The sequence below is a fragment of the Saccostrea cucullata genome, unplaced genomic scaffold, assembly GCF_032062105.1.
Source record: "Saccostrea cucullata isolate Sc308-1 unplaced genomic scaffold, CSIRO_AGI_Scuc_v1 ctg14, whole genome shotgun sequence".
Classification (NCBI taxonomy): Eukaryota; Metazoa; Mollusca; class Bivalvia; order Ostreida; family Ostreidae; genus Saccostrea; species Saccostrea cuccullata.
In genome coordinates, this window is record NW_026941090.1 from 533,191 (window position 1) to 546,080 (window position 12,890).

General features: G+C 34.7%; 1 protein-coding gene and 1 pseudogene across 1 annotated transcript; one reads left to right on the forward strand and one right to left on the reverse strand.

Moving 5' to 3' along the window:
- Positions 1 to 1,647: 1,647 nt before the first annotated feature.
- On the reverse strand, positions 1,648 to 4,003 carry LOC134257131 (uncharacterized; annotated as a pseudogene).
- Positions 4,004 to 7,063: 3,060 nt separating this feature from the next.
- On the forward strand, positions 7,064 to 10,216 carry LOC134257121 (beta-lactamase domain-containing protein 2-like). Its single transcript, XM_062739767.1, has 8 exons — positions 7,064 to 7,225; positions 7,573 to 7,764; positions 7,984 to 8,083; positions 8,195 to 8,300; positions 8,468 to 8,590; positions 8,894 to 9,090; positions 9,307 to 9,558; positions 9,997 to 10,216. The coding sequence occupies exons 1-8, from the start codon at positions 7,080 to 7,082 to the stop codon at positions 10,183 to 10,185; spliced, it is 1,305 nt and encodes a 434-aa protein (XP_062595751.1). The 5' UTR covers positions 7,064 to 7,079; the 3' UTR covers positions 10,186 to 10,216.
- Positions 10,217 to 12,890: the final 2,674 nt, after the last annotated feature.

Genomic DNA, 12,890 nt, shown 5'->3' on the forward strand with positions numbered 1-12,890 from the left:
AACACGTTTTATAAAAAACTGAAATAAATTGTTTTACTTCAATTTTATTTCTTAATCTTACTTTAATATGAACAGTATCACATGTGTATATTTTACATATACATGTACCCATTTACCTGGTCCCGGGATCATGAAACATCTTAAGCTAAAGTCAAAATCTTTTTTTTTTTATTATAAAATGTTGTAAAGGTCGAGAAGACCAAAATTAAAATATTTTTCAATATTGCTTCTCAGATGAGTTGTTATCTGCAAATTTCTAATTAAATCCTCAATTGATGAATATTTTATAGGTGATAGAAAATTTGACTCAAGTCTAAGTTTGTTTCATGATCTTGGGGCCTGGTGTATGATACATGTTTATTCATACATGTACCAGTATGTATAAAAATATTGTTTTTAATTTTGGATTGATCAACTTAAATCTGAACACTTCTCATGAAAGGCATAGTTTGCCATATTTTTATTTTACTCATCACTATCCCTACAATTAACCCCTTGCATAGGACCAGACCTATTTAAACAATTTAGAGTGCTTCGCTGCACATGTCTCACCTCTGTGGACACACACTTTGCATTGTCATATTATTCTGTCAGGATGGAATTATCAAACTTTATGCCATTATTTTAAGCCAGGGGGATAATAACATCAAATATACAGGTTTTAAAACAGTGTGCTTGTATTTATTTATGAGTAGACACAGTGTTCAACTTAAACAGTTTTATTCATTTTAAAGTATGGTGTATCTAAATAACTAATATTTACAGAAACACAGTGAATAATGTATATGCATTCTATATCTGATGTAAAACAGATCTTTAAACAATTTATACAAAGAAAACAAGTGTACTAAAACTGTAAACTCTCACATCACCAGTTATAGAAGTTTCACTCAATGTCAATATTGTCAAATGACACATGATATTATTAAAGGAAATAAAACATAGGATATATGCATACACTATGATTTAAAATGATGCAATTCAAAGGATCATAAAACTTCGTCTTAGTTTTTCAAATTTGGAAAGAGCTCTTCAATGTAGAATTTTTTAAGCTTCGTGAGTAATGATTCCCAAAAAGAGTTGTCAAATTGGATGGGAATGACTAAAAAGTCTTTGATCGTATAAATAACAAAATCACATCTCTCCATTTGACATACACCCATTTGACCCTGCACCTGGGTATAATATTTATGACTTTTCTTCAACTGAATTGTATTTGTATCATCAACATAACAACAAAATGTTTTATCCTTGCAAGCTTCTAAAATAGTACACTGTCTCCATTTAAAAGGACACTTTACTTCCAAAAGATATTTGTGCATTTCAAACTTTACTAAACCATCAGGGCTTGCACCTAAGTAAGAGCAATGTGTATACAAAACCAGCCCCATATCTTCAACAATGACATTCTGTTTTTTTTTCAATTTCATGTAAGCTATATACCTTTTTTTAGCAATGGGTTCTTGCTTAATCCCCCAATGCACAGCACTATTTTCTATAGGTTTACCCTGACCCAAGAGTCTACATATGATATTATCCGATTTTGTGGAATCTTTTTTTGTTTTAATTTCATGAAAATTTGAAGCTGTTATACGAGCTACTCGAGCTGAAACCCACAAAGAATTGTTATGTTGCCCTTTAGTACGAACTTCAATTTCATCAACTATTTCTTGATTGCATGCGGATATAAAAGTCAAAAAGTCAGATTGAGACATATTTTCATCTTGAACAGTTTTTTGTAACGCAATATATTTGTCCGACAGGTGAAGAATATGGTCACTAGTCTCTACTTCTTCAAGATGAGCAATATTGAGGTCACTTTGTACATCAATATTGTCATTGGCACATGGGGGAAGAATGTAAAAAATAGCAGCACGCGAGTTATTTCCAAGTTTTGCGCACAATGAGTTTCTAAATTTTATGCTATCTACTTTATAATTCACCGTTTTTTTTTCTTTACATTTTCTCCAGATAATTTGATCTTTTTGAAACTCATGTCTTGCACAGGTTTAGTGTCTTTCTTTCTTTTGCTGGGTCGATTCCACTCGCAAGGCTTTGAAGTGCATGGAACATCATCGTCTGCAACAGGGCGTCCTTCCAGGGCAAACAACAGTCCGGCAACATGGGTACATCCTTCACCAAGGCTGAAAATACATAACATAATCATATACATGGATTCATATCAGCTATGAGAGTTTATATCATTTATCAAATTGATTAAATAATGCTTATTCACTGAGATATTAAAAATAAAATTGAATTGTTTATTGTTAGAATTTTTGCTTTATGAATGCATGCATGATTGAAATAATCCATTTATTTCATAATTTTAATTTGGCATATTTATATAATTTAAGAGGTGTCGAGTGGTTACGACCCGATTCCGTGTTCGACCCGCGTGGTAACGACCCAAGTGGTTTCGACCTACTTATAATTATATACATACAGGTAAACAGAAGGGTTCACACTATTGAAGACGAAAAACATTTCTTATTAGACTGTCAATTGTATAATAATGTTAGGGAAAAATATTTTGATAGCGTGTACAAAGAGCACCCAAATAGTAATGATAATGATTATTTGTTCAAGGTTCTAAATCAAAATTACCAAATAAAGTTAGCCAAATTTGTACATACAGCATATAACCATAGAAAGAATCTTCTGCATGTGTAAATTTATATAAATGTTATTAATGGAAAAAGTGACTTATAGGTCCAATGGGCCGGGTGCAGATTCAGTTTGACGTATTTTGTTTACACTGTATATTGAAATGTCTAAAATGCACAATGTCACTATAATAAATGATTACTTACTTACTTACTTACTATAAGGTATGGTGTATACCTTAGGTATACACATGGTTACACGGTAGCTGTATGGCTTCAGGGAGGGATACGTGTCAATTATTGGTTGTCAACATTGAAGTCAATAGTAAACTTGAAATTGTTTTTAGGACAATGATGCAATTAATATCATTTGAAATATATAAATAATTTATATTTGAACATTTTTCCTTAAAAACTAACCAGCCCTTTGTGGGATAATATACGAATTTATGGTCTATACATGTATATTAAATGTTTAAATAAACATAATTATTTAGCAATATTTTTAATAATAAACAGTCACGAGCGGTTAAAAAAATCTGAATATTTTGAATTAGACCCCAAAAAATGTTTTTAAACTATCGAAATTGTTATAATTAATATTGCTTCGGAACGAAACCACTTGGGTCAAAACCACGCGGGTCGAACAAGGAAAAGGGTCGAAACCACGCGGGTCGAACAAGGAATCGAGTCGTACCCACCCGCATTCATTTAAGAAAGGGATTTTCATTTAGCTAATACTGATAATTCATACCCTGCTGGGCAAGTGCAACTTGCTTTCTGGACATGGAAAGGGGGTTTCTTTGTCATTAGGATCCACTGCTCATACACACCCTGCTTCATTGACGGATAACATTTTGATCGTATACAGCAATACTCGCTGTCAGGATTTATCTCATTCAACATAATCTTATGTATGTAGCCCTCTTTGAAAAAATTTAATCCTCTAATGTATTGTCTATAGCACTGCATTTTCTTTGCATCGACAGTCCTGTGGCTACTATGGATTAAATAATTCTCCACATCTTGAATTTTAATGTAGGGAAACATATTCGATTTACCTGCCCAACCTGAATGCAGGTCCTTAATATCTGGTACAGGTACATCTGAAGTTTGACACGATTGATGTGGGGGTATTTGACTGGGCGTCGTGCACGAACGATCTTTTATAGCCTTCACTACACGTTGGGCGAGTTCCAGCTTGTTGCCACTCACTTTTATGTGATTTACAGAAATGTTTGTATTTGAGATTTCTGGTAATTAAGTATGTCTTCCACCGTGGTATTGAATGATAACGGCAAGTCTGTGCCTTCATTACGAAGTGGTTCCATCGCATCGTTTGGAATATAGCGCTATGGAACTCTTTACCGGAAGTGTACATACCGTCCCGCAGGAACGATAACTCGTATAAGCAAACATTACGAAAGGAGGGAATAGTAGGGTATGGGTTATATAGAGACAAACTGACAGGAAGCATAATAATGAATAATGAGTGAGAGCAGTTGCATCGGATATGCGTACAGCCTTTAATTAATTAATTTTTGATAAACAAAATAAGTCTTCCCGATCAACTTCTTTTAATATAAAACACCCTTTAAAACATTAGGATTTTTTTTTACAAAATTAAAAGGAATTGTAGGTTAATTTTAAAAATTTATTGATGTTATTAGTCTTATGATACAAATGCTTAATAATATTGTCGAGTCACAAACACATAACAGGACAACTCATAGTACCGAGCGCAATCCAATGAATGACGTTTTCTTACTTTTGGTAAATAACCAACCACAAAATAGTTCTAAACAATTTTCAAGCACTCTTGGGAATAAAGAATATCTTGAATAACTTTGTCATTCCCAGAAATAGCGTTATGACATTTCAGTAAACATACATAACAAAAGGTTTGGAGCTCTAAATCTGCATTGCATCTCAACAACTGAAATTCAAATTTTAAATGATCATTAGAAATAGCTTAGTTAAATATTTGTAAACATAAAAAAATGGGAAAAATAAAATTGAAAATGTCGATCTGAAACTGTGTCCTTTTCCCTATATTAAATGTTCTTGCATTTAATTCTTGATAAAACCTAATATTCATAAAAGAATGAAGTGCAATTCAGTATAAAAGAACGTGTGGTATGTTGGTCCACTGTTTTCATGTACATTTATCTTGAACAAGACAAAACCTTTCTAAATATGCTACGCCTTTTGATCCCGTAGACTCAAACTTGAAGTTTGAAGTACTCCAAATGTTAACATTCATATGAACTTTTGATTGAAAGATAAGGTTTTTGTATTTGACACGTGCATCGTGTGCCAAGATTTTACAAGTGTGCAGTGATTTTGACCATGTTACCTTGAACATAACTTTTAAAAATATTACTCTTTCTTTTTAAGGATCATCTAAAGATGTGTTGTAACTCTTTTGCTTGAATGAAATTTAAAAAAAAAGAACTTCTTTGTTTCGATCAATCCATAGATTTATTAACTTTGAACGCGGAGAAGTAGGTGGTTTTAGTGCTTTGTTGATGAGCTTTTCTGTGAGAATATCTATGGATTGAATTGATGAAAAGGGTTATGATTTATTGATGAAATAACTAATGTTTTAATATACCGGTAATATGCACAGTTTATCTGAAATTGTAAGATACTCTTTAAAGATATATATAATTTCTGTTATCTGAATACATTAAAAAAGTCATCAAGCTACAGCTTTTGCAGAATTGTTTGACCAATTAAGTAATTCAATTTTGCCACAACAAAGATTGTTTTCATCCAGTTCCAACTATTGCGGAGGTTGTTACAGGGATTTCTATATGGGACCATTCAAAGTCAATCACTATGTTGGGTTCGCCATTCTGATCGGAGTCACCTTTCATATAACCAAACGCCATTTTGATATATATATATATATATACAAGTTTGTAGCATCAGAAATTGTCGACCATTTTTAAAGAAGAAGTGATACCGGTAGTACTCTTTAATAAACAAATTAGAAACATTAAGACAGTTTTGTTATTTAGAAGAATTTATTTCAAATTTTGGGTTCAAGAGTGAATGCCACCGAAAAGAAGTCAATCTGGTTTGCCTGAACTGTCATCTTTGATGGGAGCATATCCTAACACGTTTTGAAAAGAATGGGACAATAATAGTAGTACATATTTAAACATTTTGATCAGTTGTAATATACAAGTGGGTTGCAATTTTCATCTAAATTATCTTTTGAATCTTCTTCATAGTTACAATAATTTCAGGGGCGTAGCCAGGGTGCTTTTGATGTGGACGCCCGAGTAGGCAGGGGGTTTAGAGACCGACTTAAATCCCAAAGTGGGTCCAGGGTAACGCTCCTTGGGAAGAAGGAGGGGGCAAAGCGCCCGGAAGCTAGTGAATTTTCTACGATTTCGATGTGCATAATCGATCCTCCTGATCGCATTTCTCTTACACTTTAAACGTTTGTTACGCAGTCATATTCGAGTCCTGTTCTGTTTTGTACAAAAAAAAAATAAAACAAACAAAAACAACAAAAAAAAAAACCGGACAAATATTCAAAATTGAGATAGGATCTGTCCAAATCGCAGTAGGATTGGAAAGTCAATATTAGAATGTAATGCATTTAGAAAAAAAAGCCTCAAAATAAGTAAACAAAATTCCGGGAAAATCTTATGATTTCAGAACGTTGCATATACTATCGTTTCCCCCCTAAAACTGATCCTGTTAATTTTCATTTTTTTTATCGCTACTCTAAATCTTAATTATTTTTATTTTTAAAATTAGTTACTTAAAACATACATATTTATTAATTTTATTTATTTTATTGCGAAATGATGTGTAAAGTTTAAGAGCATACATTGATATTACCCATGCCCCCTATTTCTCTCCTTTAAAAAAAAAAAATGATGTGGACGTTTTTTGCGTACAAACGTACGCCTGGCTACGCGCCTGAATTTTATACTTCTCTGAAAGAGAAAATCTTTTGCTCGGCAGCAGCAGGACCCTGTCTTATTACTCAGTTAAACGTGAGACAGCAATTTTAAAATAAACATGATATTATACGTGCAAACAAATTGTTTGAATTTAACTCTAGTGAACACTTTAGCGTCATCTTACCTCAGATAAACTTGTACAAATGGATCAATATATCTCTTTCTTTTACCCAAATGTATACCAAGATAGATATATTAAATTTCTTCATTGTATGCGTTTCAAATGATTGCAAAGCACTTGAGGATGATAGTTCATACAGTACACCCCTTAACCTGTAGATAGTATCATAATATAATCATTCATATTAAATAAATATGTACACTATTACTAAATAAAACTTTATGGAAACACTACATGTACGTGCACATTTGTTCACATTTACACGTCCATGGACTTCCTTTCCAAATTTCCTGTGGTCCAAATCACACATTTTTTTGTACACGTTATCACCACGTACAGTGTACATATATACCCTGACCTTCACTCGTCATGGGAGTTTTAAAAGTCTCACTCTTCGTTCTGGTGCTGTCCGTTTTGTTTTATATTTATAAAGAATACAAATATACACAGAAAGCACCTTTACCTTTCGATGGACGATTTCATCCGGATTTTAAAGAAGTTGTGGATAATTTCAGGTATGATTTAAAAAATGTTGATATAAATTATCTTTGCATAATTTAATTGGCATAAGATAAAACTCACGAGGGTCAATAAAAAGGATTATCTAAACACATTGTTTATACTTGCTCACAGTAATAGTATTGCCATAATATTTATTTTAAACATTAAATTGTCATCCTCCTCGACAGCTCGTTCGAAACGTTTTCTCCAAATTCGGAAAATTTTTTCGTTTTCATCATGAAAAAAAATCCCCCATTTCGTACATGCATCTTCAAGTTTCGACATGTGTTAACTAAAGGTTCCTTTTGAAAATAGGTCTCTCTATATCTGTGTGTCTCTCATGTATTCAATGTTTTGAAAGGGAGAACTTCTATCGTGGAATTGAGACTGGAGCCTCACTTTCGATTTTTCACGAGGGGGAGCCATTAGTGGACGTATGGGGTGGGTATGCTGATGTGACCACGAAGAGACCCTGGACAGAAGACACACTTTCCATTATCTTCTCCGTCACTAAGGGAGTAACTGCTTTGTTGGTGGCAGTGTTTGTGGACAAGTAAGACAAATAAAGCTTCCATCGATCAATTATAGCAAATACATGACTAGGTAAAAATTGTGTCGTTTTTTTCTTGCTCACCTGATTTTGAAATACATTTTTTTTCGATTCACATTTTTAATAAACTAAATACTGTCTTAAGTTTATTGTTCCTTCTTTTTTTTTTTTTTTTTAGAAATTTATTCTAAAAATTTATAAACTACGAAATACGATTTTTAGGGGATGGTTAGATTATAAAAAATCTGTGGCGTATTACTGGCCAGAATTCGGGAAAAATGGAAAACATGAAATAACCGTAGAAATGCTTCTAAGCCATCAGGTACTTGCTTCAAGGAAATCTAACTCTATTTTCCAATGACTTGATTTTATTCCGACTTACATGTAAATAGGTTATAAAATGGCTTTAATCTGGCTGAATACATTTCTGCAGGGAGGTCTGTCTATAACAAATGGAACAGTTCCAATGCAATGGATAGAAGAGCACCCAGATAAGGTGTACAGGTTTCTAGAGGAGCAGACCCCTTATTGGAAACCTGGTACATATGTAAACTACATATACAATCTAATCTTAAATTAAACAAATCTGAAAATTGCACTTGTAAATGCTCATACAGAGTGGGAAAGAAAGATCACCAATTTCTTTATGCGAGGAAGAATAACACAAAAAACATTTTTTTTTAATAATCTTAATATTTTTTTTCAGGAACTTCGTATGCTTACCATGCTATAACATACGGTCTTTATGTCGATTCCCTTTTAACAAAGGCGGATCCAAAACACAGGCGTGTGGATCAAATTTTTAAGGAAGAAATAGGAGACAAATTTGGTAAAATATACAAAGTCATTGTATCAATTGTATTACATGTATAATGCTTAATATAAAAATCATTTTTATTATAATACCGGTACATGTGTGAGTACTATTAAAACTCTAAATCAATGGTAAAATCTTTATTATTAGGTGTTTTACTCCTATCCAAAGGTTAATTGTATGGTGTTCAAAACAAATGATAGAAATATAAATTATATGTCTGTCACTCTTTTATTATGACGGCCATGATTTTCTTTTTTTTTTTGAAAAAAGCACGATCTAGCTGACACGAAAAATCAACATTAATATCTTTTTCAGGTATTGAGTTTTACAATGGACTTCCATATGACAAATATTATAGGACGACGAGGTATGACATGACTCCGTTCCCTGTCGTGCTGTGGAAGACTCTGACGTCATTAGATTTTGAACCCCTTCTACTGATCTACAAAATAATGAACAAGGAGTCCATAGTGTCAAAAGCTATAAACTCTGGGACTGATCCAACCCATCTAGTAAACCTTACTCGTTTTCTTTAAACGAAATTTATCAATACATCAGAGAGAGAAAGAGAGAGAGAGAGAGTATCAATAACATCAGAGAATGAGAGAGAGAGAGTATCAATAACATCAGAGAGAGAGAGAGGGGGGTCTCTATCTACAAATTCATCAAAACATATTTACAATGTAAGATTAAATGAGAATTTGAAGAAAAAAATCTTCTAAATTTAGGATACAGCGTATAATATCCCAGAGTACAGTAAAATTCCACAGTCTGCTTTAAACGGATACAGTAATGCTAGAAACCTTGCAAAGCTGTTTGGAATCATTGCAAATGGAGGAAAAACCGAAAAAGGGATTCTTCTATCAGAGAAAACAATTCGAGCACTAGAAGAAACTCTAACATCTGGAACCAGTCTGGATGGAACGATAATTCCGACATTTGGCCGTGGAGTTACTATGTTGATGGAGGATAAACAAATGGTAAAATGATGAATCTAACTAGTCAATAAATTATGAATTTATTCAGTATCTCGCAAAATACTAAATTTAATATAAATTTTCCAAACCCCCCCCCCTTTAGAACTACTGGTAAATGTGATGATTTTTGGTCCAAATATGATTATTTAGTACCAGTGTTTGTTGCACTATACAGAATGTATTTTTCTGTTTTTTATTCTTAATAAGAGAATCAAGTGTTTCCAATAACAACAATGTTAAGTCTCATATACATGTACATGTATGAAATTTTATCCCGGCTTTTGACACCCTTCCCCTAACCCATTGAATTTTTGTCTGATTCTAAGTCTGTCAACAAACGATAATGTTTCAAAATTAACCTAGCGCCAGAATTTATTATTTCTGTTTGGATCTTTAAAGATATTCCATTATATTTACCCTTTATTTTTTTTTTTTACTAAGATTGGGTTTGGACATGGCGGGTATGGAGGACAAATAGCATACGCGGACAAGCAGAGGAAGACAGGGTTTGCTTACGTCACTTCCCGGCTAAAGGAAGTCAGAATGATGCCTTTATATAGGGAAGTCAAACAGTATAGTGATATATATTACAAATGTCTAAAGAAACATTTGCAAAATAAAAGAGCGTAGCAGATAAAATAAACAATAGTGTAGTGTTTTATGGAATAGTGATTACGCTATGTGTTCATGTTTGTATGGGAAAGGCGAGTTTTCGAACCAAATATATATACCCAATGTACAGTAAAAAATTTAATAGATCAGCAAATAAAATGTTCATGTGAACAGAGATCTGTCGAATGTAATTCTTATGTCCTTAAATTTCAATAAATGTTTTTTCATGTATTTTGTTCATTTATTGACTAACAATCCGAGAGAGAGAGAGGAGGGGCGTAATCTTTGGAAAAACTTGGTTCTTTGCTTTTGATGATTATTGTTATTTTCTGTAAATAAATATCTTGGTATTTATACATATACCGGTATATTATACACGTTTTCTATCCACCCATCACCGAATTCCCCAACAACTACCCACTTTCTAAGTTCTATCAGTATACAGTCGATATTAATGCTCTATTCATATTCTAAGTTCCTGCCACTCTGTGTCCTCGTATGTATAGACACAATTACTAAACTCCATCTCATCATCACTGAGTAGTCCTCTGACCTCTTATTGGGTCTTCATTCCCCTACTAACTGATGCTGGTTCTCTGACCTCTGTATTGGATCTTCATCCTTTAGCTGATGCTGGTCCTCTGACCTCTTATTGCTTATTGGGTCTTCATTCCCCTAATTGATGCTAGTTCTCTGACCTCTGTATTGGATCTTCATCCCCCTAACTGATGCTGGGTCTCTGACCTCCTATTGGGTCTTCATTCCCCTTACTGATGCTGGTTGTCTGACCTCTGTATTGGATCTTCACCCCCCATAACTGATGCTGGTCCTCTGACCTCTGTATTGGATCTTCATCCCAACTAACTGATGCTGGTTCTCTGACCTCTGTATGGGATCTTCATCTCCCTAACTGATGCTGGTACTCTGACCCCTGTATTAAGGTCTTCATCCCCACTAACTGATGCTGGTTCTCTGATCTCTGTATTGGATCTTCATACCCACTAACTGATGCTGGTTCTCTGACCTCTGTATTGGGTCTTCATACCCTTAACTGATGCTGGTTCTCTGACCTCTGTATTGGGTCTTCATACCTCTAACTTATGCTGGTTCTCTGACCTCTGTATTGGGTCTTCGTCCCCTCTTACTGATGCTGGTTCTCTGACCTCTGTATTGAGTCTTCATACCCCTAACTGATGCTGGTTCTCTGACCTCTGTATTGGGTCTTCATACCTCTAACTTATGCTGGTTCTCTGACCTCTGTATTGGGTCTTCGTCCCCTCTTACTGATGCTGGTTCTCTGACCTCTGTATTGAGTCTTCATACCCCTAACTGATGCTGGTTCTCTGACCTTTGTATTGGATCTTCATCCCCACTAACTGATGCTGGTTTTCTGATCTCTGTTTTGGATCTTCATCCCCCTTACTGATACTGTTCCTCTGACTTCTGTATTGGGTCTTAACTGATGCTGGTCCTCTGACTTCTGTATTGGGTCTTAACTGATGCTGTTTCTCTGACCTCTGCATTGGATCTTCATACCCCTAACTGATGTTGGTTCTCTGACCTGTGTATTGGATCTCTATCCCCCTAATGATGCGGATTCCCTGACCTCTGTATTGGGTCCTCTTCCCTTTAACTGATGCTGGTTCTCTGATGTCTGCATTGGATCTTCATCCCCCCTAACTGCTGCTGTTTCCCTGACCTCTGTATTGGATCATTATCCCCCTACATGTAATTGATGCTGGTTTTCTGACCTCTGTATTGGATCTTCATCCCTACTAACTGACGCTGTTTCTCTGACCTCTGTATTGGGTCTTCATACCCCTAAATGATGCTGGTTCTCTGACCTGTGTATTAGATCTTCATCCCCCCTAACTGATGCTGGTTCTCTAAAAACTGTATTGGATCTTCATCCCCCTAACTGATGCTGTTCCTCTCACCTCTGTATTGGATCATTATCCCGCTAACTGATGCTGGTCCTCTGACTTCTGTATTGGGTCTTAACTGATGCTGTTTCTCTGACCTGTGTATTGGATCTTCATCCCCCTAACTGATGCTGGTTCTCTGACCTGTGTATTAGATCTTCATCCCCCTTACTGGTGCGGATTCCCTGACCTCTGTATTGGATCTTCATCCCCCCTAACTGATGCTGTTCCTCTCTATATTGATATTGATATTTCTCTATATTCCCTAACTGATGCTGTTCCTCTCACCTCTGTATTGGATCATTATCCCCCTAACTGATGCTGGTTCTCTGACCTCTGTATTGGGTCAACATCCCCCTAACTGATGCTTTCACCTTACTTTGAAATTATAAAAAGGTGCTGATGCCTGTATCATTTCTACCTTGTGTTTTAGGAATGGATACAGCATTCATTGTTGCTTTTTGAATTTCTTTTCTAATTATGTTCCCCAAACGAAGTTGGGGAACATATTGTTTTTACTCTGTTTCTTCTTATTATTATTATTATTTTTCTTCTTCTTCTTCTTCCTGGAACTTTTTTGTCCGGGAATGATCTTGTAAACTATTCGTCCGATGTAGGTAAAACCTTTTTAGGGTTAGTAGACATGTTATGTAGATTTGCGGAATCAAGGTCATTTTGCGCGCACGTGCTTGCAAGAGCGTGCACGTGCAACACGTGAAATGACCAATTTAATAGATATAGCCAGAACTGTTCTATTTTTAGATGAAATGCTTTGAAACTCATAATGTGAAAATATATTAG